At 38.4% G+C, this 26,867-nt stretch overlaps 1 protein-coding gene across 1 annotated transcript; it reads right to left on the bottom strand.

The window, feature by feature from the left end:
* Positions 1 to 5,716: 5,716 nt before the first annotated feature.
* Positions 5,717 to 26,254, bottom strand: DUS2 (dihydrouridine synthase 2). The gene is made up of 15 exons (XM_064160418.1): positions 26,106 to 26,254; positions 24,684 to 24,729; positions 23,205 to 23,296; positions 21,896 to 21,939; positions 21,062 to 21,122; positions 19,553 to 19,600; positions 17,676 to 17,741; positions 15,576 to 15,646; positions 14,341 to 14,427; positions 12,951 to 13,119; positions 11,932 to 12,053; positions 10,823 to 10,966; positions 9,591 to 9,678; positions 8,911 to 8,984; positions 5,717 to 7,716 (listed from the first exon to the last, which is right to left on the bottom strand). The coding sequence occupies exons 1-15, from the start codon at positions 26,226 to 26,228 to the stop codon at positions 7,479 to 7,481; spliced, it is 1,473 nt and encodes a 490-aa protein (XP_064016488.1). The 5' UTR covers positions 26,229 to 26,254; the 3' UTR covers positions 5,717 to 7,478.
* Between the last annotated feature and the right edge of the window lie 613 nt (positions 26,255 to 26,867).

Raw genomic sequence — 26,867 nt, 5'->3', positions numbered from 1 at the left:
ATACAAGAAAAGCTTGTCAATGCCTATATTTCCACTGCAAAGTGACTACTTTTGTTCAGATTAAAAGCTTGGTCACCTCAACATGCCTACTCTAAATACTAAGGTGTAAGAAAAGAATTACATTTACAAAACCTAACTGTAGCTTAGTGAGGCCAAGAAAATAACTGAGCACAAATCATTCTGAACTACCATTTGGAACCCCATCCACACTGACCTGAGTGAAGAGCAACCTCCGTAAACTAAGATTACCTCTCACCAGTATCCCATAATCTGTTAAAGTTACAGACTTCTCTGACATCCAAGCTCTGTTTTGTGAAAATTAGTTTGTCACAGTTACAGAAAAGCCAATCAAACTTACTAATGCAGAAGGAACAGTTAACTGCTTTCTGTGAGTCCAGGACCTAGAACTGTGAAAAATAAAGTGTAGCACTGTAAACTAAACTGAGGAATGTCCCTCCTGTTTCTGATGGACACTTTTACCTTTGCAACCAGGAGAAGTAAACTACAAATCTAGGTGAAAATTCTGGACTTGAAACAGAAACATTTTTCATTGCTCCCAGGTATTCAGTTTGGAATATAATTAGAGGATTAAAATGTCCTAAAACAAGACAGCTAGAGGGAAAAATTTTCAGAGGGAAAGTTTTCATGGCTTAAGGATGAAGTTTAGCTTCCATAAACCTGTAAAATTTGGAAAGGGAAGCATTATTTTTTGTATGTGCATTCAGACAGGAACATCGTTATTGTCGTGTTTTGTTGGGCCATACAGAATGTCGGCACAATGCCAGCATGCATGTGAGGTTCTAAAGCACAGGGGAAGTGAGAAGAGTGAACTGTGTGGGCGAAATGTTCTCTCCGATCGGGTGATCCGGTGAATTCATGGGCTGGGCTGAGGGAGAGATGGTATACATAATGTCAACCCAGCAGTGATAGGTGAAGACGTGAGATGTGTTTTAACAGGATGAGGTTAGCTCTTCCTTTCATGGAAATATATCAGCCCTTTCTGGAAAATCTCCTTTTCATCTAAATTGTTTTTTTTTTAATTAAGATGTACGAAAAAAGTAAGAAAGTGGGGGTGGAACAAATCTGTTTTGTCTTCAATGTGTTTCTCTGCAAGAAGAAATTAAACGGAAACTGTCCTCCATCATACTTGAGCTGCATTTGCCTCCATAATACAGCAGTGGAGGGCACAATTTCAAATAAATGGTGTGTAGTACACTTTGGTTCTAACAAAGACTAAAGAAACCTTCTATACTATGGACTCACAAGAGACTAAATACTGGATACAAGCACGAGGAAAATGGGTAAATGCTGAATCTGTGGGTAAATACTGAACTGGTGCTACTGTACAGAAAGATTTCAGTGATCAGCCTCTGTGGTTTTTCTGCTCCATTTATCCCTCCACCTCAGCATCACTGCCATTATTGGACAGGCACACCTCCTGGCTCACTCTGCAGAGTCTTGCATGTTACCTGCACTACTGAGCAACCTCTCGCTGATTTTACAGTCTACATTGCAACATTTGGCTTGCTGATGAAAGTTAATGGTAGAGAATTTAATAAATCTCTGTTAATTCAGTGTTCACAATGAAGTATTTATATAGCCTAAGAGCTACAAACATTTTAAGTTCTACAAACTCTCTTCCATGCGAAGGCAGAGCAAAATACGAATGCTGGTATTAGTTGTAAGAGGCCCATGAGTCAGTAAATGAGAATTACCATGTCACTGCTAGATTACAATGCCTACCTGTCACCTAACTGTACATGATTCATATTGCAGTCTCAATGTTCCAGCTTTCTGAAACCATACCATTCTAACACTCCTGCAAATACTCCCTCTGTCCTTCTCTCTCACCTAAGGATCTGAACACTGAATGTTCAATTAACTTCTGGGGGGAAAAAAAGCCAAATAGCAGCATTGTATGACATACAAGGCAATAAAATCAACATTTCTGCTGAAGTGAAACTGCCCCATATTGTTTTTAACACTCTTCAGATCTCATGGGTTTTGTGGTTCATATAGGTACCTCTACACAGACATGTTTACTTGTGCTCTGTCTGGTGTCCAAGATTTGGCTCCGTGTCAGCACAATGAGAAGAAAACACCAGCAACAGTTTCAGCTTTTAAATTGTTTGTTGCCTCAGACTTAGACAAGTATGCAACTAAAGCATATACAAAGACAGCCAGGAAATTTTCTTGACATTTTATAATGATTCAGAGAGCTATGAAACAGTGAAGTACTAAAAGGCATTCATGTCTTTGCTGCCAGAGAAGCTTTAAAGATAACTGCAGTAGTTAGCCTCTCAAGTCAGTAAGGGTGCACTGAATCAAATCAGGTAAATCACTGAGAAGTTTCCCAGTTAACTTTGATTACAGCTTGTATTTTTTTCTAACTCAAAAGAACAATGTTGTCCAATGCTTGAAATGAATTAAAAAGTACTAGCTTTTAGCTTAATTTCTTTTAAAATCTTGCTTTAGACCATGAGGGAAACCATTTTACTAGTTTCTGTTCAACAAGTTTCACATAAAGACCGAATGCTAACAGTCCCTGCTAACACCTGTGCACAGAACAGACCGTGGCATTTAGACAGCACACTGAATAGATAATTTTACACATCAACAGCAACAAAAAAAATTAGGATAGGTAGAATGTTTACACAGTTTTAAACCAGCTAAAAAGTACAGATTGAAGATCTGTATTCAAATCTAGTTCCGTGGAACAGAATACTAATACAATGTCTACAACTATACATTGGTTATAACCATTTCAGTTATCATCACCAAGCAATGGTTTTTAAAGGCAGTTAAAGAGGAAGTTCATTTTGCATGTCAAACACCATGACACACTGAAGCATTAACAAACGTAAGGAGACCATCAAAGAAAATTAAGTTAAAATGAGTACTGTCAGATCTGTACTACAGTGCATTGTAAACTCTCATAAGAGGGTATCTCTCAGACAGTAAACTTTCTAAAAATGTAAAATAGACTCTCCCCCCATACTAGGGCCAGGGAATAGTATCTGTTTATTCATTTAATAGACAGTTAACAGGCAGATTCACATTAACTTCTATAACACAGTTTAATTTGGGAGTTGCACCATAAAAATGTATTTTTTCAAGCCTGCTCTCATAAAAACAGAGGCTAATGACTGGACTAGACTCCCTCTGGAGCTCATCAGTTCTTCTCCTTAACTAACCTAGCAACTGTTGTTTAACACTACGTGAGGCATTCCCTCTCCACCAAAACGTTTGCATATTGCTTTTAATGTTTTTTATCAGCTTTGTCATCATAGACTCCCAAGAGAAGCCTCAAACATCAACCTCTGGCACTGTGGTACAGAAGGAAATTTAAGCCTTGAAGGCTCATCAACAGAGCTTCTTGACTAGAAGTACAAATAGAAGCAGACTCCTGCTTAATAAGGCAACAGCTCTGAAGTATGTTGAGCTTCTCAGTTTGATTAAAGAAGTAGTGATAAAATACTTCTGCAAATGAAGGCTTCTATCTGGGTAACACCTGTTTGGGACCTCTTGCAATCTTGCCAGTTAGTGTCTTTGAAAAGCATGCGCTTCTGCAGGCCAGGACAGGTAAAGAAAAAACAAACCAAACCCCATGCTACCTCCCTCTACTCCCCAGCAACCCAAGGCATGCTTACTTTTTGTATGGGAGAGGAGCAGAGCTGACATGTAGTTCAATGGCCAGCTTCTGAAACTGCAGGACTGGGGAACCCTAGGATTTTCATACTCAAACTCTGTATTTGCACTGCCAACATTTAACCTCGCATTCCAGAGTAGGGTTGGGCTCAGAGCCTGGGACACTTCAAAAAGCATTCCAGCCAGTAAGGCTCTGGAGGTAGCCACACAGTGAGCACATCCATGCTAGAAGGCTAATAAAAATATCTTTGCATTCCCATTCATGTTTCTAACAAGGAGAGCACATGCAGGCAACAGGAAGAAGTAACAGTTCTCCCCAGAGCCATGGATCACACTTGACAGCTATCAAGACAAACAGTTTCTGCAGCATTGGTATCAAGAAACAAAACATAACCAGTTTGTTTGCTTGCTGTAGCTTTGTGACAGAAAAAAAAAACCAGCTACTTCAGTGAGTTCTATGGAATTAATAGTGAAACATTTTCACTAGGCAAATACTTAGAATAGAGCACAGCTTTGCTTAGTATGGACCAAGTATCAGATGCTTGCTACAGTAAAATTAAAAAACTTCTCAAGATTTCTGAAAAGTGAGGCCAAATATCCTCCAACCCCACTGCGGTCTCAGTTGCCACCCTATGCAAGAATGCAGAAGTGCAATGGCTCAATCATTAAACACTGCCTAAGTCAGCAATTTTTCTAGAAGAAAAGAAAAAAACTGCCACCTTCTGCTTAAGAAAGGTACAGCAGAGAATAGAAGCACGGGAGGAACTCCTACAGACCAGTCACCAGTGCAGTTCTCTCTTCAAAGCCAACGTGAATAGAACATTTTCTGGAAGGAAAAGGCTGGTCACTGAGATACTTTTAAAGTAAGAGTGAGAATGGAAGATTGACAGTAAGTATAATCATCCTATCTGCAGAACTCCTTAGGATGAATCAAATGAACAAAGTAGGATAAGCCTTCACACGTGAGTTGTGATGGAGCTAAGAGGAAGGAAAGTGTGTTACAAAGTCATTAAACTAAAGGACTCTCGGCGTGCACCCACCTACATATACGCAGCTGCAACTCTTTCTAGTTCATTTTGAAACTGATGCAGGATATCAAACACATTATGCTTTCTAGCCATCTGCCAGAATGTACAACAGCCCTTCTATACTTAGCACTGATGTCCATTCCAACAGAATGATTCCTTAGTCTCCTTTTCACTTGCTGTCTTTGGCCTGGCTGTGGCCAGCCACAATTAACAGCACAACCACGTGAATGTATACAACTATTAGAAGGAGTTAAGGGAACTAAGGTAAGCATTGGTGACCAGAAAATAACTTCAGTAAGGATATGAAAACATGCACTTAGGAGAGAACAGAAATACACCCCCCAAAAGGTTTAGCACCCATCTGATTTAATATAAATACTATATGTATCCTTTGCAGACTTGTGTTAACATGGTATTTGTTTCAGCTCATAACGAACTACATGTCCGGTATTAACCGCTTCTATCAACCAAACCAAGGCACATATTCTGTGACATGACTGCTGCCAACATATTGTTGAAGCCTCTCCTTAGTTGCCTACCTTCAGCTACAGTTCCACATGAATTTTTGACAGCATATTGCAGAAATCTGCTAAGCAGCTCAACAGAAAAACACATTTTACACGTTCTCCAGTGCCACTGGAGTCACTCGTCTCTCACCACAACCATGTCCTCTGAACAGCATTTTAAGTCAATTGCTGGAAGGAAAAATGTAAAAAGTCTGCATAGGCTACACCTCACTAAGGAGGTAGAAAGATTCATGGGTTCACATCAGGCTACACCTCTCTAAGGAGGTCGAAAGATTCATGGGTTCACATCACTTGACAAAATACCAGAAGAAAAAAAGACAACGCACAAATGCCGTTATAAAGATCTTGGGTCCTGTAATGAATAACCTTCATTATGCATCACCACCTGTAATAATTGGGGCACACGCCAAGATTCAATCCTAGTTTTTGTCAGACAATGCTGACAAGAAATGAAGCCAAGTTCTTCTAAGTTGTGGGACAAGAAACAATAAGCACAAACTGAAATATAGGATATTTCATGTAGACACAAGAACAGAAAGTTGCTTGCTTTATTTTTTTTAATCACCCATATGGGTGATAAAACACCAGAACAGGTTGGCAAAAAGAGTTGTGGGTGGAGTCTCAACCCCTGATCTCTAACATTCTCTGCTTCTATGATATCATATCTTGCAAGCCACACTGCTAGCAGGACCTCAGAACGGCTTTTTCTCTAGGGTTCTAGCATGGCTCTAATAATTCTGAGAAAGAAAAGATATCCAGATAGCACTCACAATAGGAAAATGCCTACTTCAGAAATTTCTGACTAATATTGCAAATTCTTTCGCAGCTCCAGAGTATAATTCGAGCACTGAAATTATATCAGATCTATTTAACTGCATTTACTGCAACATACAAAATGAACAAGAAAAACTACCTCCTCAGAGAGCAGAGATTTACTACACATTACTCTGATCTAAACAGAAGGTATTTTAAATATAAATATACCTGTATTTAAATTTACAAGTCTGAATGTTATCTGGTGAGATACTGTTTTTCTGTTGTAACAGAATAGTTCAAGACCAACACATCTGAGGAAAAAGATGCAAACTTTTGAATAGGAAGACTGCTTATTAATTACATTAAAATGAGTAATATTCTGTATGTTCTTTATACTTAAAAGATCATGGCATGATATCCCTGTCATTTGGTTTTCAGACCAGAACTGAAAATCTGATGCTCTCTGAGCCTGTTGAGGGAAACTAAATCATCACTTAAATAAATCATTAATAACTTGCCTTAATCTACTAGGATATTCTTTGGGGGATTTTACTAACTCAAACCAGATGGATTACCACGAAATCAGACTGCATCTGTATCCTCTCTTGGCTTACTACATCTACTTGTAGTTTACATTTAATATGAAGTTATGATGGTGGCAAATGAAGAAGAGAGAACATGGTGTGCCTTGGATTTAAGACCATCATTATCACCAACAGCTAAATACTGAGGCAAACTGAGTCAGCATTTCAAGAACAAACACAGAAGGCCATATCTGGATGCCCATTACTGCAAGTAATGCACATGTAGACACTTACTAGGACTTCAATTCCAAAAGTACAAAAATCTCAAAAGTGCCTTCATTCAACAAATTCATGGCTACCAGACTTAACTCCAGTTTCGTTCTGAAAAGGCACAAACATAACAACTAAGAGCTGGAAAGGACGGTTGGTTGCACTGTGGTATTTTGGAGGGTAAAATTTAGTACAAATTTTGAAACAATGTTACTTTCATGCTTAGTGCTACAATTTCCAAGTCCTCTCTGCAAAAACTTTTTCTTGCTATGCGATGGATGTAAATGAAGTCTGCAAGACGTGCATAAAACTCTTTTGACAAAACCAGGTCTACTTGGCTACTAGCATTCTTCTGATGAACTATACAGTTCCATAACAAATTCTTCTGTTTATGGATGATGTACTCAAACATCTCCTACCAGCACATGGCACACTTCTTAAAAATAAAAAACAAGTAATAAAACCAATGACAAAATTGCTTTGAAAATATCTGATATTAAAAAAAATATTATTTGGGATAATCTTCTCAATATTCTTTGAAGTCAGGCACCTAATTTATCCTGTCTGAAAGGCACCATAGGGAACAGTGGTGAACAGTAAACATCTTGTTGGCATTTTTTTACAGCTGGGGAATTTATCTGTCTCCAAGAGAATCCAAATGAAATGTCATATACAAATATAAGCCAATTTGTAGCTGCATAGGTGTGAAAACTCCAATTTCTATGCTATCGTGGCATCCGAGACAATTTCATGTCAGAATTTTCTTCAATAAAATTAGCTTTTTTCTGGGAAGGCTCAGCAGGATCTTCTCCACTGTCTCTGTTACTCAATCGCTCCTGGTCTTCCCTCCTGCGTTTGTTAATCAGTTGATTTTCTCCCTCACACAACCTTCCCTCAGGGACACCCAACGTTCTCAGACAGACAATAGCTGCAGACTGTTCTGCTAGTTTCTTTGACTTGTCCCTGAAGAGCAAACAGAGCACAGGTAAAAGTAGAAAGTGAAATCTGTATGCTGCCAAGAGACAACAATTTCCTGCCTCTGATGAAACATCATGAAATAAAGAGCATCTGTAGTCTTCTCACAGCAGAACAATAAAGTAATTGAGTTCTGGACATTATTTCAGTCTTGCTAGATGTTGATGCATCACTCCTGATGGAATATACCTAGAAAATCTCTTTCTGTCAGGTCTTACATCTCAGACATTCTTCATTTCTAAGGTATGAAGTCAATGCGTTGACTCAAGTGGCTGCAATTCTCTGGAAATTCACTTTAACAAATAAACTAATGGAGTTTCGAAGGATCACTTCTTTGGAAAGATAATCAGGCCCATATATAATCTCTAGCAGGCTTACAAGGTTATTGACACTGAAAAAAGCAGGAACTTTTCCACAATAATGCATTTTAAAAGTGTAATAAATTCTGTGACTTCTGAGAGGGATTGGAGCTTACTTGTTTGCAAAATTTTCTATCTGAAAACACTTTCTTCTCAGTTCCATACTAGCTGAGCTTAACTTGCTGAAGTCTCTGAATAGGAATGCTGCAAACACCAGAACTTGCGTGCATTTCTCCTCTTTAAAATGTTCAATGCTGAGCTCTAGCTTTGATGTAATCAACTTAGATGCAAATATCCAAAGTCAACTCCAGTATTAATAGATCATCATACAAAAACATGCCACAAAACTTAAGAGCAGCTCTGGATGTAACTGTTGATTAGATGTGATTTCTGAGAAGCCACCAAATAATCCTCTGCTTCGTTGTACATAGACACTTAATCCTGACTCGTTACTGAGAATGGACCTGGTGCAGTGGCAGAAGACATTACCTGTTCTGAGGTTCCACTCTGCCTCTCTTGGTTAGTTTCTGAACTCTTCACACACACAATTGAGTCTGATCACCTATTCACTTTCCTTCCAATACAATTTGTGGACTAGTGTACTAAGTGAATTAAAACCTGTAATGGTTTTCTTGATTATGCTACAGCTTACTTCCACTTGTCACATTCAATTCTCAGAAATTTTTAATCCTTCTCCCTCCCTTTTAGCTGACTTTTATCAAGGTCAACTGAAATAAATTAGAGTACCCTTTAACTGCAAGTTTTAAGCAACATTTCAGAAACAATTAGAACACAGCTGAAGAAAACACTAAGGACAGCTTACCACAACGTTGACCTGTATTTTTGCTCAGCTACTGTCACTACTGAACAGAATAATCTATCCAGTGGTCTTTGAACCTGGGGAAGAAAAAAAAAAAGAATTAAAAAGGACAGGGTGTCAAAACCCAGTTATGTCATTTACAGAACAAACAACATGGGCAAGGTTCCTTGATAAGTGTGACATATTTAAAACTACTGTAATTCACACCATGAATATAACTGTGCATATTTAAGCTTAAAAAATAAGAAGAAATTGTCCAAACTACAAGTACTTTTGCATTAGCAAAAAACCACAATCAAATAACATCACCATCCAACCAAGCAAAGTTCTTCTCCAGTAGGGCTCCTAAGAATAACAGTGTGGAACAACAGAGAAAACATTCTGAATCCAAGTTCTTTACTTCAAAGTCATGGACCTGTATCGACAGCAGGTAGTCATGGACAGGTAATGACCTGTAGTGATAGCAGCTTCTTTGACACAAATCCAGACTGAAGGTCTGACTTTATATTTTCATTTCTAATAAAATAAGGTACTAATTTCATACATATGTGTATTGCCATTTTTGAAACTGCTTACTCAAGAGCCTTGGAAGCAGAATTTCCCACTATTCTGAGTCCTAAATGACTTAACTTCATAGAAAAGGCAGAGGAAGAGGTTTGAAAGAGGTTTCTCCTTTAACTCACAGTTTCATAAACAGGCTGAGGATGCTTTTCTTTCCTACACCATTCCAGAAGATACATTTTTGGAGTAATCTGTGGTGGATATTCTCGCCTAGACAGAAAAACTTCTGGTCAACAACTGTGTGCAGAGTTCTATTTTAAAACTGTTTATTATATTACTACCAGTTATTCTTTGTGGTTTAATTTTACAGCTCTAAGAAAAATGCTGCTTCCTTATTAGATAATTTGACTCATGTGCCTGACATCCAAAATTAAATCTCAATATTCTATTAATTCTTCCCAAACATTCACATCCTGTAGTAATACAACTATAGAAAAGATATGTACCAGAAAGGAGTCTAACTAAATATATGATACAGAGTAGAGATATAGTTTGGCACTGCTCATTATAAGCAACAGTACAAGATTAAACACTAGAAGCAAGAAAAAAAAGCTGCTTCTGTTATGAGACAGTAGAGTTACCAAATAAAAAAAGGAGGGGAAAGTAGGCATTGATTTATTTACTGACAGAATTGCAGCCTCTTGCATTTGACAGAAAAAAAGAAATGCAAACCCACTGTATTCATTCCTCTGAGGGCCAGGTAAACTCCATAAATATTAAAGCATTATGAGTGGATTTGTGGAGCATTTTACATTACACTTGTGGAGCTGACTTAGTAGCAAATAGAGCAAAAATAGCAAACATGGGTATAACATGGAAAGTAGCAGAATTCTATAGGTTTCACAGATTATAATCAGAAAATAATACTGCACCTAACCACAAATTAGTTTTTCAAGGAATATCTTAATAGTGGAACATGTTTAGAAGACTACAGATGACTATGGTATCTACTCAGAAAAGGGTAATATGAAATTTGTGCAGGACTTCTTACAAAGTATTGGTTTAGTTAAACAGAACTAAAAATACTTAAACTCTGTGTTGCTGTAGCCTCGTATTCTTCTTTGTACAGATGTTTGAACTTTAAGATCACTCAGCACTTTTAATAACTTAACTGAGAGGATTAAGCAGTCCCAGAAAGCACAGAACAAAAGAACATCTTACAACATCCAAATGGCACAGAAAGAATGGCAATGTTTGTGTTTAAGTAATTATATACACAGATCTGCTTCATAAAAAAGTACTCAGTAAGTGCTGTTATGCAAAGTGTCGTTTTCAAAAAGCTGCAGGGCACTGTCAAATTCACATTTTCATTTACAGATGCAAGACAACAAAAAACCATAATTTATATGCTTACTTATCAAATCTAACAGCCATTTTTATTACATCTGGATCTTCCATTTGGTCATCTTTATCTTGTGTCTCAGTCTGTGAAGATGTTTTCTTTGCTTCAAAAATAGCTGTTGTTTCTTCATAGAAGTCAGCCATTTCAAAGGCTTCACTGTTCCAAAAGAAGTACTTTGTGTTAGAGATCAGATTATAAATTCTTAGAGAAGACTAAGTATGGAAATCAATTGTGTTTAAACAGAGTATGCAAGCACAAAGGAATCACATGAAAGTGTGGCTATATTCTGCACAGCAACACATTGTTTCTCCTTCAAACCACATCAGACACTGTTGAGCTACAAGTAGAAAAAGAATGTTTTTATTTCCAGCACTACATATTCAATTTGCAGCTTGGAAGTCCAGGCAGAATCAATCAGAAATACAGGTCCTGCAACACTCAAGTTGTTGGTTCAATTAGTAACCTGCAGGTGGATGAATCAGCAAAGTAAACGACTCCTGGTGCATCAGCTCCACAAGAATATGAGTGAAAAGCACTGAGTGAAAAGTAGGAAATGCAATTCTTCTAATTTTAGTACTTAAAAATACTTATAAGCAATAAACACTATAACATCCCAATATCTCACATAGGTTACCTTCATACACTGTTCTGAGTTTATCTGTAGGTGATTGTTTACCTCTAAGTGTTCATTTAAAACAAACATCTAGTAAAAAATATTCCAGTCATATTGAAAATCCCAGATGCAAAAGGGATAGTTTCAATCAACAAATCTCTCTAGAAGACAAGCTCCACACTATTCACTTTCAGACTAACATCAGAGAATGCTAAAAACTCTTCCATTATCCAAATATTAGACAAATGCCTGCCACTCAGGGAAGCACTACTCAAATCAGAATGTATGTTTAATACCTAGACACCTTTAGGGTTAAAGCTTTATCACCTGAGCACGGAGGATGTCTGGAAAAGTTTAAGGTATTATTTCACATCTGACTAACTGGATCTTTTGTTTCCTTTTGTTTATTTTGGGGTTTTATGTGACTTCTGAAATGAAATGCCAAGCAGTGCCACAGACAGAAAAGTGGTTTGCAAGTACAGCTTCTACTTCTGAAGCAAATGCTTACCAGATCTCCTGTGTGGACTGTGCAGCATGCAGCTTCTTACCCTGAGGAGTTTCCAACTGCTCTCTTAACATCTGACACAAACAATATTTTGTGTTGGTATAGTGATTATCATATCTCACTGCCTAAAGGAGAGAGGCAAAATGTATAAAAACACAGTAAACAAATGTTATCCTATATAATACTCATGTTTCTTGATAAATTTCAAAGTGATTTCTGAAAGGCAAACCACAATGCACCATTTCCTCAATAACATATTCAGGCCTACTCATGAATATGAGTATAACTTGATTATTTTGGCATGCTTATATGGACAGAATTCCACTTACTCATATATTTACAAAGAGTTAACCAGTTAATACAACTAACCAGCAATGCAGTGATATTTCAGTTAGCAACTCATTAACAACAGTTCAAATTTTCAAAACCCAAAGAATTTTGAAGTGATATAATCAAACCCACAAACTTCTGATTAATTTCCTATTGTGTCATTAAAATGATGTACTTTGAATAACAGGGAACACTTTATATAATAGATGACTCATCTAATTAAGCTATAGTGCTACAACACAGTATTACTTTATTGGCAAATCATTCCCTTTGCTTCCCTTCTGTTAAAAATCCTTGACAATATTTGTGAAAAGCAATTCATTTCTAAAACTGAATCTAGCAGCAACTGAGTGCTTAATATTCCTTCATTTTCCTGTTTCAACATTATTTGTAACATCAAGAGTTGCCCAACATACTATTAGCTTCAAATTCCTAGACATTTTTAGATAGGCTGGTAAGACTCATAAATGTTTCCAAGAAACTAGGGCTAAAAATAATCAGAATATAGATTTCTGGACATTTTTTTTCTGAGTAAAACAAACCAGAAAAAGCAGTGGTTGATTTGCAAGACTAATGGAACGTGCAGGAAGTTAAAATATCCCTGGAGCCTAAACCTTTGGAATTAAGAGGAGTTAAGACACTAGTAAGGCTTGGATTAACCAACTATAAGTAAGATCTTCTTAAAAACATACATATTTGATGTAATCTTGCATGACCTCCTTCAAGGGTAAGAAGCCCTCTTTTCTGAAGATAGATGGGTTCCACATGGCAGCACGAGCTATCATTACTGATGAGGCAGCTGTTGCTTTCTGGAAGGTCTCAATATCTGTATATTCTTTGATGAAGTCATGAGATCCTCCACTAAAAATTAATATCACTGTTACAATCACCACACATGCATTTTCTATTAATTTAACCCAGCCTTGCACTTTAAATGTGATACTGCATGAATCATCATGGCAGTCTAGGATACCATCTCACAATTAAGAAAATAAATGGATAAATGGATCTAAGAACTTTATCAGCAACAGCTCATTAGAACACTAATTAAATACAACATTTTTCATTAATTCCATACTTCTTTTAAAAAGGGAAGATTGTTTTTATGAAGAAAGAATGTAGTTTGAGTTTTACACAAACTGTATGTTTTCACACAGTTGTTAAGTCACTTCTTCAGAGAATCCCTTCTATGTTGTTTGAAAAATGGTACTTTGTAATTGCCAGTCTGTAACCTTCAGTCTCACAGCACAGGAGGAGTTGGAAGGGACCTTACGAGATCTGAGATCTCTTCAAAATACATACTAGTTGTGTTGGCACAAATGATGCTGAAAACAAGTTAAGTATAGACAGCACCATCCTACTTTGGTACTAACACACAGAAAATACAGGTAGTACTTCGAGATCAGCAAAGAAATAACTGCATTTAATGTCCTTCCTTCTCTGGCTAAGGCCATTCTACTGCCACTTAACAAGCTGACGCATCTAAAGATATTGCTTAGGCAGATCAGATCCAATTCAGGATAGGCTGCCTCTGCTTCCAAAACTGCTCTTAAAGCTGGCCTGTTTGTAGCTAAACTGAATTCTAAGAGTTAGCTTCTTATTTTACTATCACAGAGTTACTGGAGGATCTGTCAATACAATCAGATTCAGTGGGATCATGTCCTTACTAGAGATTAGGAAAAACGTGAGGCCATAGAATATGACAATGCTTTGGAGCAGTGACACAGATCATCTCTAAAGTGACCAAGACAAACAGTGGTAGGCTTGTAACCAGACACTGCACAGGGCTTAAAAGCATAAAGAATTCAAGTGCTGGATGCAATCAAAGCCAACTTGCATGGGATAGACTGCAACACACAAAATCAGTGCATCTGAAAAACACAGAGAATTTTAAAAACTAAATAACAAAGTATGGACATACTCCACCAGGCTGTTTTCTGTCACTGCTACCTCCATTGAGATTTGATCTTTGTTAAGAGGTAATGTTCTATTTGCCTTACATGAAAGGCCTTTCTCAGGCACGTGCAAAGCTTAAGTGAGGTACAGGCATCTGTCAATAACCACCTAATTAGTCCAACTTACTTGGCTATTACTGGAATGGAGACTGCTTCAGATATGGCTTTGATCACATCACAGTGGACAGGGTGCTGAGGCCTCTCCTCCTTCTTTCTTTCCAACAAACAAAAAAAAAGACCAGACCAAAGATTTCTTACAGAATTTGTAGCTATCTGAATCACAGCAGACACGACTCAAGGATCACTGGGACATACTTATCTCCACTTGTTTTATATATTTGATGTCATTTTCCTTTTTCATTTTGTAACCACAAGAGAATCCTTTCATATTGAATACATTTTAAAACATTGTTACTGTCATTCCATATCCGTATAAGCAGCATTCTTTAGATACAGGGTACTCAAGATAATGTTTAGTTTTATTTTGTAGTCTACAACTATTTATTCTCAAATAAATAGTTAGATTTATTTGAGGCAAGAAAAAGAGGAAAAATAGCAGGAAGAGGATCAGTTCCCCAGTTACAGAATTATAGAACGGTGGTAGGTGGAAAGAGCCCCTGGTGATCATCTAGTCCAACTTTCCTGCTAACTCAGGTTTGCCTAGTTCAGGTTACACAGAAACACATCCAGGGAGGTTTCAAACATCTCCAGAGAAGGAGACTCTGCAACATCTCTGGGCAGCCTGGTCCAGCACACTTCAGAATAAAGGATTTTTTCCATAAGTTCAAGTGAAACCTCTTGTGTTGTAGTTTGTACTTGTTTCCCCTTGTCCTATCACTGGTCACCATGGAGAAGAGCCCAGGACCTCCACTGGAGGAGTCAGGCATACCTCCCAATTTTGGATCATCAGCAAACTTGCTGAGAATATAGTCTTTTTCTTCATCCAGATGATTGTTCAATATGTTGAGTAAGACTGGACTCACTTCTGACCTCTGGGGAAAACCGCTAGCTGCAGGCCTCCAACTAGACCCTGCACTGCTGATCGCAGTCCTCTGTGTTCTGTCTTTCAGTTAGCTCTCACTAACTGTCCTCCTCACTGTCCACTCATCTAACCCACACTTCCTAAGTTTCTCTATGAGGGTACTGTGGAACAGTGTCAAAGGCCTTGCAAAGTCAAGGTAGGCAACATCCACTGCTCTCCCCTCATCTACCCCCCCAGTTACACTATTCCTGGCCCAATTTTCTACAACACTGATTTACTTAACAGCTGAAATCAGAACCACATATTTCATGTAGAGTATACTCTTATCACACCTTAAATATTGTGCATCAGCAAACTGTAACATTCTAAAATGGATTTACCTTCCATGCACTGCAATGGCAGCAATGCCAGTCTTCTCTATTCTCTTCACCAGATTCACAGTATCCTCAACCTGAGAGATAAGGAATTACATGACTTTAGTTCAAATAAAAAGTAGTTGTCAATGTAGAAACAAATGTTGGAAGTATTTTCTAATCAAGAGGGATGCAATCCCTGTACTTCACCAGTAACTCCTAAAATGCATAACCATTTAATATATATTTCAACATAGAAACTACATATTATGACAAAAAAAAAAAAGAAGTAATTTTGAGTGTCAGAAACCACAGGACTCAAACTTTTTCAAATCAGGTATCATAATACTCTAGTAGAAGAATATTTTCCAACAGGTTTTTAGATTGTCACCTGAAAATGATACAGAACATCTGTTAACAAGGACTCTCTAAGAACTACTCTGCAAACTGTATTTAAAATCCACCTTAATATGAGGATACCTTCTGAAATCATTGCAACATGCAACCACACATCTACAAATATACTACTGGATATGTCTTTAAAAGGTTAACTGGTATTGAAAGAATTCTATAATATTCATACACAACCAGTGCATCAAAAGGTACAGAGGAGAAAAGGGAAGCTCCCAGTGCATCTTCAAAGAGGTAAGATGCTGTCACAAGGCAAAAGGAATTTGGCACACTGCTGGATTAGCCTGTCCTATGCAGCTTTGGAGAAAAAGAAAAAAGATAAGGCAAACTTCCTTTTCAGAAGTTGGAGAATGATCTGTAGTTCATCACAAACCCAGTACACTCATTTTTAAAAAACTGTAACATTCACCAACTGGCATGGACATAAGAGACAGAAGCTCACTTGCTGCTCTGATGGATGACATGCTATGCAAAAGCAGCTTGAACCAAAAAGGAAGAAGCTCTAGGATAGTTGTAGAAAACAAAAAGGGGAGCTGGCAGTTCTTTAATGCTTCAGAACCAAAATTTTCTCAGAGTTATTGATTCTTTTGACACAGGCTTTATTTGTCCATTTAATAATTTTATATTATTTATATTAAATATTTTTAAATGTCTTTTGAACAATAGTTCTGTTCCAGTGCATCCATCTGCAGAAATATTCAAGTCACACACAATCATGGTATTTAGGCAGGTAATTAAATATACAACTGCAAAGTAAGTAGTCATTAAAAGAGATGCCACATCACCTCTTGGTCATTTAAAAATATATAGGGAATTCAACTGGAAAAAAATGTAAATCCATGAGGAAACCACATCAGCTGTAAAAAAAAGAAAAGCCAACCTATATATATTCATTGCATTCTTCATGGGTAAACTCTAGGCAAATACTGAAGAAGTAAAATGCGCCAGCTTGAGCAATGTCACATTCTTAGAGTTTCCTCTACATGACTGTACCTAAGAAGCTACCCAGAATAAAGAGTCATGCTAACTGCAAGGAAAATGTTGCTTCTGAGAAGGAAGGTTATGAACCTCTTTGCATAAGCAATTGCAATACTCCCATTTATTGAAGTTTTGAAAAACGCTGCAGAAGTTGTTTTTCAATTTGAGTATGGTTTGGCCCCCTTTTGAGATTTAATGCACTTGATATTGGTATCTTTACCACAAACATGCATATATATGCTGTTTTATTTTTTATTTGCTTCACTAGTGTAAGTTTGTGGTAAGATGTAGCAGTATATACTTACTTGTTGCTGTTATTGATTGTTGCTCTAACTGGTTGCTGCCATATTAATCACTGCTGTTACATGTGATTGTTACTATTGCTAGTTTAAAATATTTGAGACAGACATGTCTGTATTTAGTATTATCAATCACAGATATATTTGCTATGGTGATTTTTGTAGTATTTGTGGTAATCTGTAAAAAAGTTCAGAAATGTAGAAAATAAAAGCTTCTGTGCACTTGTGTCTCGTGGAAACCAACACACCCACGACCACAACCTCTATACAACCCTTTAGATTGTGACAGCATCCCAAAGAGAAATCATAATTCCAAGCATTATTTCATAATACCAAGTCTAAAATGCCAATATATTAGAATGCCATATAATCTAATTGATTTTAAATCACAGAAATAACCAACAACTAAACACTTTAGCTTAACAATTAATGTTCTTACAGAGGGCAAAATGCGGATTTTGCAGGTTACTGGTTTGCAAATTCCTTTAACAAGGGTAGTCAGGATCTGGAAAATGAAAAATAAAGATAAAAAGATTATGACAATGACATTAATAGAGCTCTACTCCTTTCTCTCTTGAAGATATAAAGAAGTTAGAACAATGTAACAGTAGCTACTGCTTTTCAGTAAAGAATCTACATGCAGTCTGTAACTGAATATATTATTTAATACAATAAATATAGATACTTTATTTGTAATCTAAGTATTTTTTATTTCCATGTATTTTGATTTCAACTGGATTTCTGCAGAGCAATTAACTGCTGCTGGAGTTTCAATATCAATTTTATTTGTAATCTAAGTAATTTTTATTTCCATGTATTTTGATTTCAACTGGATTTCTGTAGAGCAAATTAACTGCTGCTGGATTTTCAATAGCAATTTTATTTGTAATCCAAGTAATTTTTATTTCCATGTATTTTGATTTCAACTGGATTTCTGCAGAGCAATTAACTGCTGCTGGAATTTCAATACTGCTTTTAATATGAGGTGATCAGTAAACTCTGATCATTTCAAACTAAAGTGCTGAAGAGTTTTTACAGTCCTCTTCTACTTGAATTGTGAATTTATGAAAACTGAATACAAATATTCCCTATAAAGAGTTATTTTTTTAGAAGAAAGCATTTAAAGTGAAAAAAAAGTAATAAAATATCAAGTAACATAATTGAATCTTTTAAAGAAAACAAATATTGTAAACTGAATTCCATGCATAACAGAAACCACATTTTATTCATTAAACTGAGAATAAATGGACAAACAAGCAGTTGTTTTTTTAACTATTAAAGAACTGAGCTATGGAAAGAATTTTCTTCTCACAGGTTGAATTTAAGTACAACACATCACACTTAAAAAGGGTCATCTACTGGCCTATACATGTTTAAATCTCAGAGAGGCGAGTTGTAAACAGAACCACAGAACGTATCTGGATAGAAGAGTCCTCAAAAATTATCCAAACAAACCTTCAATCCATTACTGAAGGGTTGACACTAAACCACACTGAAGGACTTCAGCCCTTTCATGAGCCTTGTTGCCTTTCTCTAGATATGTTCCATCACCTTAATGCCCTTACTCTAGTGAGGGGCCCAGAGCTGAGCAAAAATACGTGAAGTGTAGCCTCACCAGTGCTGAATACAGGAACAGTACAAGAACTTCCCTCAGGAACTCTGAAGTAGGGCACAATGAGCAACTAAGAGCTAAGGAAAAGTAAGACAAAGCTCACAGTCAAGTCATCTGAACTGTGAAGAATCAGGTCTTTAAGAAGAAAAAAACCTATATGCTAAGAGTATCTCTGGAAACACAGAGCAATCTCTGGATTCTGTTTCACCTCAGGAAGCTTACAAGTCTTTAGGGATAAAAAGGTATATACCTAAATGTCCCACATGTTACATATCAGTCTAGATTATATGTATGTAGATGTGCATGTATGTATGCGTATCTTCTTCATAAAGGTCCAGACAGAGTTCTGTATGTATGAAGTATGTACACACAGACACGTGTATGAACCTCTTCACTACTAGTTCACAATGGGGTTTTACAGAGACTTATACACATGAGCACATAGAACTCCTCCCTCTGCAAAAATAGCACCACATAGTGAAAGTTTTTAAGCTGAAAAGGAAGAAAGTAGCAACTCCATAGTTCAGCCAATGACAGGAAGTAAACAAGGATTCTTTAGCCATAAGGTTAATTTCAGTACTTGAAGTGGATTATTCCACTCCAGCTTTCACAAATTTGTGTTCCATGCATTCATTCCTGCTTCCAGTAAAGCACAATACATAACACTTTCCAAGGCAGTTCAAAATCCACAAGGTGATACTTACAGACTCTATTTTGCCAGGATCAGATAGCAGTGCTGCTCCCATACCTCCCTGGGAAAATACACAGAAACTCTTACACACTAGGCAAACACATTTTTCACCTCTTTTATTTTGCCTACTAGTAGACCACAGCAAAAGCACATTGTTATATTAAGGAAGAATCTAAAATGCAGGAACACTAATGAACATTTTAATGAAAATTTTCCAAGAACTGTAGAGCAGGAATTCAGGGCACAAACCCACTCCCATTATGGAGCAGAAAAGATTTCAAAAAGCCATTTTTAGCAACTGTAATCATCCAGTTTCTACTCAGTGACAGCTGAACAGATTTATTGTCTTAACATTACACACCATGTCTGAGAGGTCTCAACGTGAGTAGTTTCTGACTACACACTACAGGCAATTATTCTCCAGAGTGCAAGCCAACCTACAAAACCAAGAAGCATAGAAACAGAAAATCCCCCTATAAATCAATCCATTCTATGCCTTTCTTGCAACATGACCTGGTACTTTCAAAACTGACAAACTGGCAGACTGAGACTGAAGCACTATTATCTTAAAAGTGAAGATACCAAATATCTGAAAGGTCTCCAACATTTTCACACATCTCACATGCTCCAAAGGAAAAGCAACCCTGTGAAGGGATCTCTGATATACTCTATATACAGTCATCAGGGCCCTCTGCTTCATCTGTGTCAAATCTCCATGATATACATTATTTCTCTAAAGTGATGTGATCTAAACCAAACCCTCAAACAGATGAACTTAGACAAAGCATTATTACATCTTGTCTGAAAAACAGAACAGAGGATGATTCACTTCTGCAGAGAAGAGTCAGCATAATGCATGGTACAGGCATGTTTGGCTGTGTCAGCTTTGGCCTTTACTATTCCCCTTTTAACAGCATTGCCTCCATGCACCAGATATCTCATTTCCATCAGCCAGGTATTTATGTCCCAGATATAATAAATGGCCATAGAAATTTCTTTTTTCCTACTTTTTTCTTCTTTTTCCCCCCTCTGTGAAAGGGGAGAGGAAAATCATAGTTTTACTTGGTCTGCAGACAACTTGGTTTTAAAAAAGCAAATAAATAAGCTCTGTAAGTGCTTAGGCTGATACCAGGAATTAAGACAGGTCTCAAGACAGCATTTACAGCATTTGTGCTTTTGCTTTAGTAAAAAGCTAATAAAAAGCATCCAGATGAAAAGAAGGTAACCCAGAATTATGAAGTGAAAGTGCTGCCTATGTGGATATATTTTTTTCTTTAAAGGATGAAACATTACATCTTCACATGGCAGGGGACTTACTCCACATGCTAAAAATGCCAACACTGCAAACACTAGAGGACAGAAAGCTTAAATGAAACAACCAAGCTTCCTCCCTGGAATAAAGTTTAAAGTATTCTAAGCTGAAGTTCTTCTTTGAGAACAAGTGCAAAATTTCTTGTATCTATTCTGCAGGAGCATATGACACAAAAATGGAGCTCTGTGGTCTAACATCTAATCCACTTGCCTTGGTAGAATACTCTTTTGGGCATCCCATGTTGATATCAATACCAGCTACATCACTCTCTCTGAAAGAAGAAACAATACAAATATTTCTCAGCATATCACAGTAAGAATCAAGAAAGAGACATCTTTTCAAGAAACTTGCTCCATCATCCTTAAGGTTTAAATGACAATTTAAGGTTAAGTTCTTATTTGAAATTCTGAAATTTAGCTTCTCATTAATATATGTATTTATTTTAACAGTGGTCTGAAGATCAGTTTGTCCACAGGTTTCACCCAGTGTTGCATAGAAGCTTCAAATACTGACATTAAATATGCTTATATAGGATTAAATGTATTCACCACTGCCACTAAATCAAGCCTTATTGAAACGTCTTTCAATTTAAAACAGAGGTTTAAAAACACCTTTTGAAAAGCTTTGAAAGAGACTTTTCATTTCTGCACAATATTTTAATGGGAGCTTCAAACAACAAAGAGTAGGAGACATTTTTAGGTGCACTGATCTTACTTGCAGCTGTGCAATACCCAGGGAAATTCCCTATAGGAAAGCTCAAGGACACACTCACGGCACTAGCAAAAAGCCATCAATCCCTGTATAGAACGTAAGCAGCGACTGGTTTGAGCAAGGATTTAAATAGGAGCTGCAGTCACACTATTATTCCACTGGCCTTTTGAGATGCTACATTTTACTGTGCAGGTCCTACAGTACTTTTCTTGATCCTAGTAAGACCTATTATGACTCTCCCAATCATAAAAAAAAGTCTTCTACAGTAATTTCTCTGTACATAAAAAACTAAACAAATCCATGGTAGGAAGGGGGTGAGAGAAGATGACTTACACCAGCTTAGCTACTGCCAGGGCTCTTTCAGCATCTGCTGAACCCTGTTGGTAAAACAAGAGGATTTATAATTATAAAATATGACCAGATCATAATAAATAAATGTGCTAGCTTGTCCACATGTACAACTATATTTAACACAAACACTTAGTAAAAAATGACAAAGACCCATTCATAACACAACACTTAGCTAAAGCATTAAAGCATGTACTAGCATCAGTCACTGAATAATGAATGGTGATGCAAAAATGGTTCAAGAGGCCTGTCCACCTTTTTAACCTACTGCATTATCAAATGCTCCTCATCACCATTAGATATTTATCGTGTTTGTAAGAAGCTATAGTAGTAACAATTCTACATGCAACTTATTCCAGTGATATTGTTACCACTGAAAAGTCTTTTTCAGTATCTATTACAGTCCATGCTTCTCCCTCTCTAAAACTCCCATCATCTCTTTTTGTACCCAGAGTGGTCCAAAAGAGCAATTTACTACCTTTTTTATTCTGGCAGCCTTTCAACTATTTGTGCATTATAATGTACACACAAATCCTCTCATCTACACTTAAGAATGCCACTTCTTTCAGTCTGTCCTGTGTGACTACTTACTGGATGGTGCATGACTTAAAAGTGTGATCAAACATCAGCATAATTTTTTTTTCTATCTATGTTTGGAAATATATCAAAGATACCTATTATGAAACCAAGCTGCTGTCACAGAGCACAGAATTCATCTTTAGGATCTCTTTTGAAAACAGCTCAAGGGAGAGCTTATAAGATAGCATCCTGATCACATAACATCAGAGAATTATTTGAGTTCAAAGGGATCTTAAAAGATCATCTAGTTCCAACCTCTTGCCATGGGAACCTTCCACTAGACCAAGCTGTCCAACCTAGCTTTCAACATCTCCAGGAAGAGGGCACCTACAACCTTCCTGGGCAATGTCTTCAAGTGTCTCCCCACACTCACTGTAAAGAAATTCTTTCTAATATCCAGCCTAAAACTAACCTCTTCCAGCTCAAAGCCATTCCCCTTCATCCTAGCACAAAGTTCCTCCCCAGCTTTGTTGTAGACTCTCTTCAGGTACTGGGAGGCTGCTAACATTTCCCCAGAGCCTTCCTGTCTGCATGCTGAGCTCATGTTCCAACAGGTAAGAAATTCTGCAACACTTGTGGTGAGAAACTTAATCTTCACTTGAAGCTTCAAGAAATTAACACTGCAGTACAGACAGCTGCTACAGACATAATGTTGCTAGAACTACCTTGTTTAACTATGATGGTATTAGAAGAGTACTTGCAGTTGGTTTCTTACCATCTGAAAAACAACATGGTGCCTCTCCCTCTCACAAGTTCTGAAAACAACTCTTTCATTAGGTGCAACGAAGTCCACTGTTTCAAGCACTTCTATACACAAGGAGAAACAGACAAAAATTACATACCAATGTAAGTACAGAAGTCTAATCACTCTGCAGCTTGTATATAAATGAAATGCTATGAAATAAATCCAGCAGAACACACTCTTCCATGCCCTTGCAGCGTTGCTTAGCACTCCCTAATCATTCCTGAGCCCGTTTCTTGGGCCAGCAACAGCACCAGAACAAGTTTAATGATGAATCAGACACATGGACTGTAACAGTACCATTTCTGGGAAGGATCAGGAGAGGAAAGCAGCTTTGTAGTGGACTTGTGCTCCCAGCAGGGACACTACAAACAACTCCCATGCCACTCAGCTGGGAAGTTTCAGAGATGTCCTTTTTAAGAACTTCTTTGTGAAAATCATGTTAGGCTGAATCCAGCCCATGGACCCCAAGATAGTAAAATAGTGATGAACAGTGACATCCTGTATATCTTACTTCCTTATTGCAACAGACTAAAAAGTGTGTACACTGTTACATCATACAAAGCTGAAATGTATAAAGTCTCCTGGTTGAAAATTGTCTATGCTGTAGCCCAAATGAATTTTTTTCTTGGAAACAATTAAACCTTTTGTTTTTCCTCAAAAAAATAAAGTGCTTTGTAACTAAGGCTAGCAGTTTTGCTCAGGAAATTCAATTTTATATTAGCACATGTACATGTAGAGTTTCTGAACAAAAACAACAACAATAAAGCATTTTCACTGTCTATTCTTTATTGAAAGAGCATAGAAAGGCAGTAGAGGCTGAAGCCAGTATGTAGACCCAGAATTGAAGAAGGTTATCTGTTAGCTACAGTTTTATTATTTATTTCAAAACCCACATGAAACCAGGAGCTTCAGTGTTTTAAATAACACACTGGAATTGTACTGCCCTGTCTATTCCCAGCTACTAGCTTCTTTCACCTGGTGCCAAGAAGCATAATGCTGAAACATCAGCAATGGAATTCCAACACTGATCCCATTTTTCTTATTAAAAAGAGAAAGATACAATGCCAGGAGCTAAAATTATGAAGCCTTTCACTTTAGAAGGCCTATCCCTGCACAACCAGTGACCTGACTTCTGTTAAAGACTTTAACAGCAAACTCACTAGAGCCTTATAATAGACTAAGTAAAAAAAACCAAAACATTTATGGTTTTCCTTCAGAGACACTAACTGACCCACTGAAAATCTTTAAGAAGGGAAACTGAAAATCTGAAGCTGCAGAGCAGCAGACAGGTGTAAGGCAGTGCTTCAAAACCTTATCTTAGGTCCCTAAGCACAGTTTAGAGATCGTAAGTACTGATATCTCCTTGTAATCACTACAAAATTACTTCCAAAATATTTTTTAACTAGAAAAAATGTTTACAGATATTTACAAAATAAATGCTCTACTTGCCATTCATAACCCTTTTACACTGCAGCATCTTTATGTCAATCAGCTCCTGAGAAGAAAGAATAATCTCAGTGAGTTGAAGGGTTGAAGCCACCCAGCCCTACCAGTTGCCCATTTTACATAATAACTATCTAGAGATACCAAATATAGCAAAAGAACATAAATTAAACCAAGTGTTTAATTATATGACACACTCAACTGAAATTTCAAAATACAAACAGAACACAAGAATATGGTATGTGTACAGCATTCTACAACTATCTTGTTCAAATCACAGAATCACACAATGCTAGGGGTTGGAAGGGGCCTTGAAAGATCACCTAGTCCAACCCCCCTGCCACAAAAGGATCACCTAGAATAGACCACACAGGAATGCAGCCAGGCGGGTCTTGAAATATCTCCAAAGAAAGAGACTCCACAGTTCCCCTAGGAAGCCTATTCCAGTATTCTGTCACTATCACTGGGAAAAAAAAAAATCCTCATGCTTACATGAAAATTCCTAGGCCTCAACTTCCATCTATTGCCCTTTGTCCTGTCACTGCACACCACCAAGCAGAGCCCGACTCCATCCTCTCAGCACTCATCCTTTACATATTTACAAACACTGATGAGGTCACACCTTAGACTCCTCTTCTCCAAGCTGAGGAGCCCCAGCTCCCTCAGTCTCTCCTCATAAGGTAGATGCTCCACTCCCTTAATCATTTCTGTGGCTCTGCTCTGGACTCTTTCAAGCAGTTTCCTGTACTTTTTAAATGGAGGGGCACATAACTAGACACACTCTTTCAGATGTGGCCACACCAGGGCAGAGCAGAGGGGAAGGAGAACTCCTCTCGACCTATTAACCACACCCCTTTAATATACCCTAGAATGACACTGGCTTTTTTGGCCACAAATACCTACTGATCACACTCAAAACAAAGCAGAACCAAACACAGTTAAGTTAAAGCTGAAGAGCAAAGCATCTCAAGAATCAAGTTAAGGTTTGTATTAGCCAAACGCACAGAATCACAGAACATATGTGGCTGGAAGAGATCTCCAAGACCATCCAGTCCAGCTTTCAACCAAATACTAAAGGGTCAACACTAAAACCATGACTCTAAGCACAAGTTCCACACACTGCTTGAATTCCTCAGGCATGGCGACTCCACCACTACCTTGGGCAGACCATTCCAATGTTTGCAAACACTTTCAGTGAATAAGTATTTCCTAATATCTAGCCTAGCACAGGTGAAGAAACCAGCAGTACTACTCTTAAGACTTTTTTTTACCATAATGCTGAGTTTTAACAATTCTCTGCATTTGTTAAAAGATAAAAATGAAGCTCTGTGTTGACCAATAGTGGAGAACCTAGTACACAGTTGCTGTTCTTCTGCAGCCATAATAATGTTACCAGGTAAGGCTGCCTAATCTGCGCATCCTTCTTACCTCACAGTATACAATATCGGCGCCATAGTCTAGGGCAAGCAGTCGCATCGGTAATGTCCCCACTCGCACCATTGGAGCCAGGATCTTCTTTCCCCTAAAGCACAGCGGCGAGTTCACTGTCATTTCTGGCGCTACCTGACAAAGAAGATCCGGGGGCAGACCCGTGGAGAATCATTTCCCGCTCACACACGCCCGGAACTCCTCCCGCGGGACGGCAGCGGCGCGTGACCCTGCCCTCGCGACAAGGTCTCCTCGGCAGGAGGCTGCCACCGGCAGCGCCGCCGCTCGCGCGGCCCCCCGCCAATCGCGCGGAGCCCTCAGCGCCGCGCCTCCCTCAGGCGGCCGTGCGACCCGGGGCGCGCCGCCCGCCACATCGGCTCCCTCTCCGGTTAGGGGAGCTGCGCCTGGGGGCGCGCCGCCCGCCACATCGGCTCCCTCTCCGGTTAGGGGAGCTGCACCTGGGGGAGCGCCGCCCGCCACATCGGCTCCCTCTCCGGTTAGGGGAGCTGCGCCTGGGGGCGCGCCGCCCGCCACATCGGCTCCCTCTCCGGTTAGGGGAGCTGCACCTGGGGGAGCGCCGCCCGCCACATCGGCTCCCTCTCCGGTTAGGGGAGCTGCGCCTGGGGGCGCGCCGCCCGCCACATCGGCTCCCTCTCCGGTTAGGGGAGCTGCGCCTGGGGGAGCGCTTCCCGCCACATCGGCTCCCTCTCCGGTTAGGGGAGCTGCGCCTGGGGGAGCGCTTCCCCCCACATCGGCTCCTTC

The sequence above is a fragment of the Pogoniulus pusillus genome, chromosome 20 (assembly GCF_015220805.1).
Source record: "Pogoniulus pusillus isolate bPogPus1 chromosome 20, bPogPus1.pri, whole genome shotgun sequence".
Classification (NCBI taxonomy): domain Eukaryota; kingdom Metazoa; phylum Chordata; class Aves; order Piciformes; family Lybiidae; genus Pogoniulus; species Pogoniulus pusillus.
This window is presented reverse-complemented; position numbering and strand designations above follow the sequence as displayed.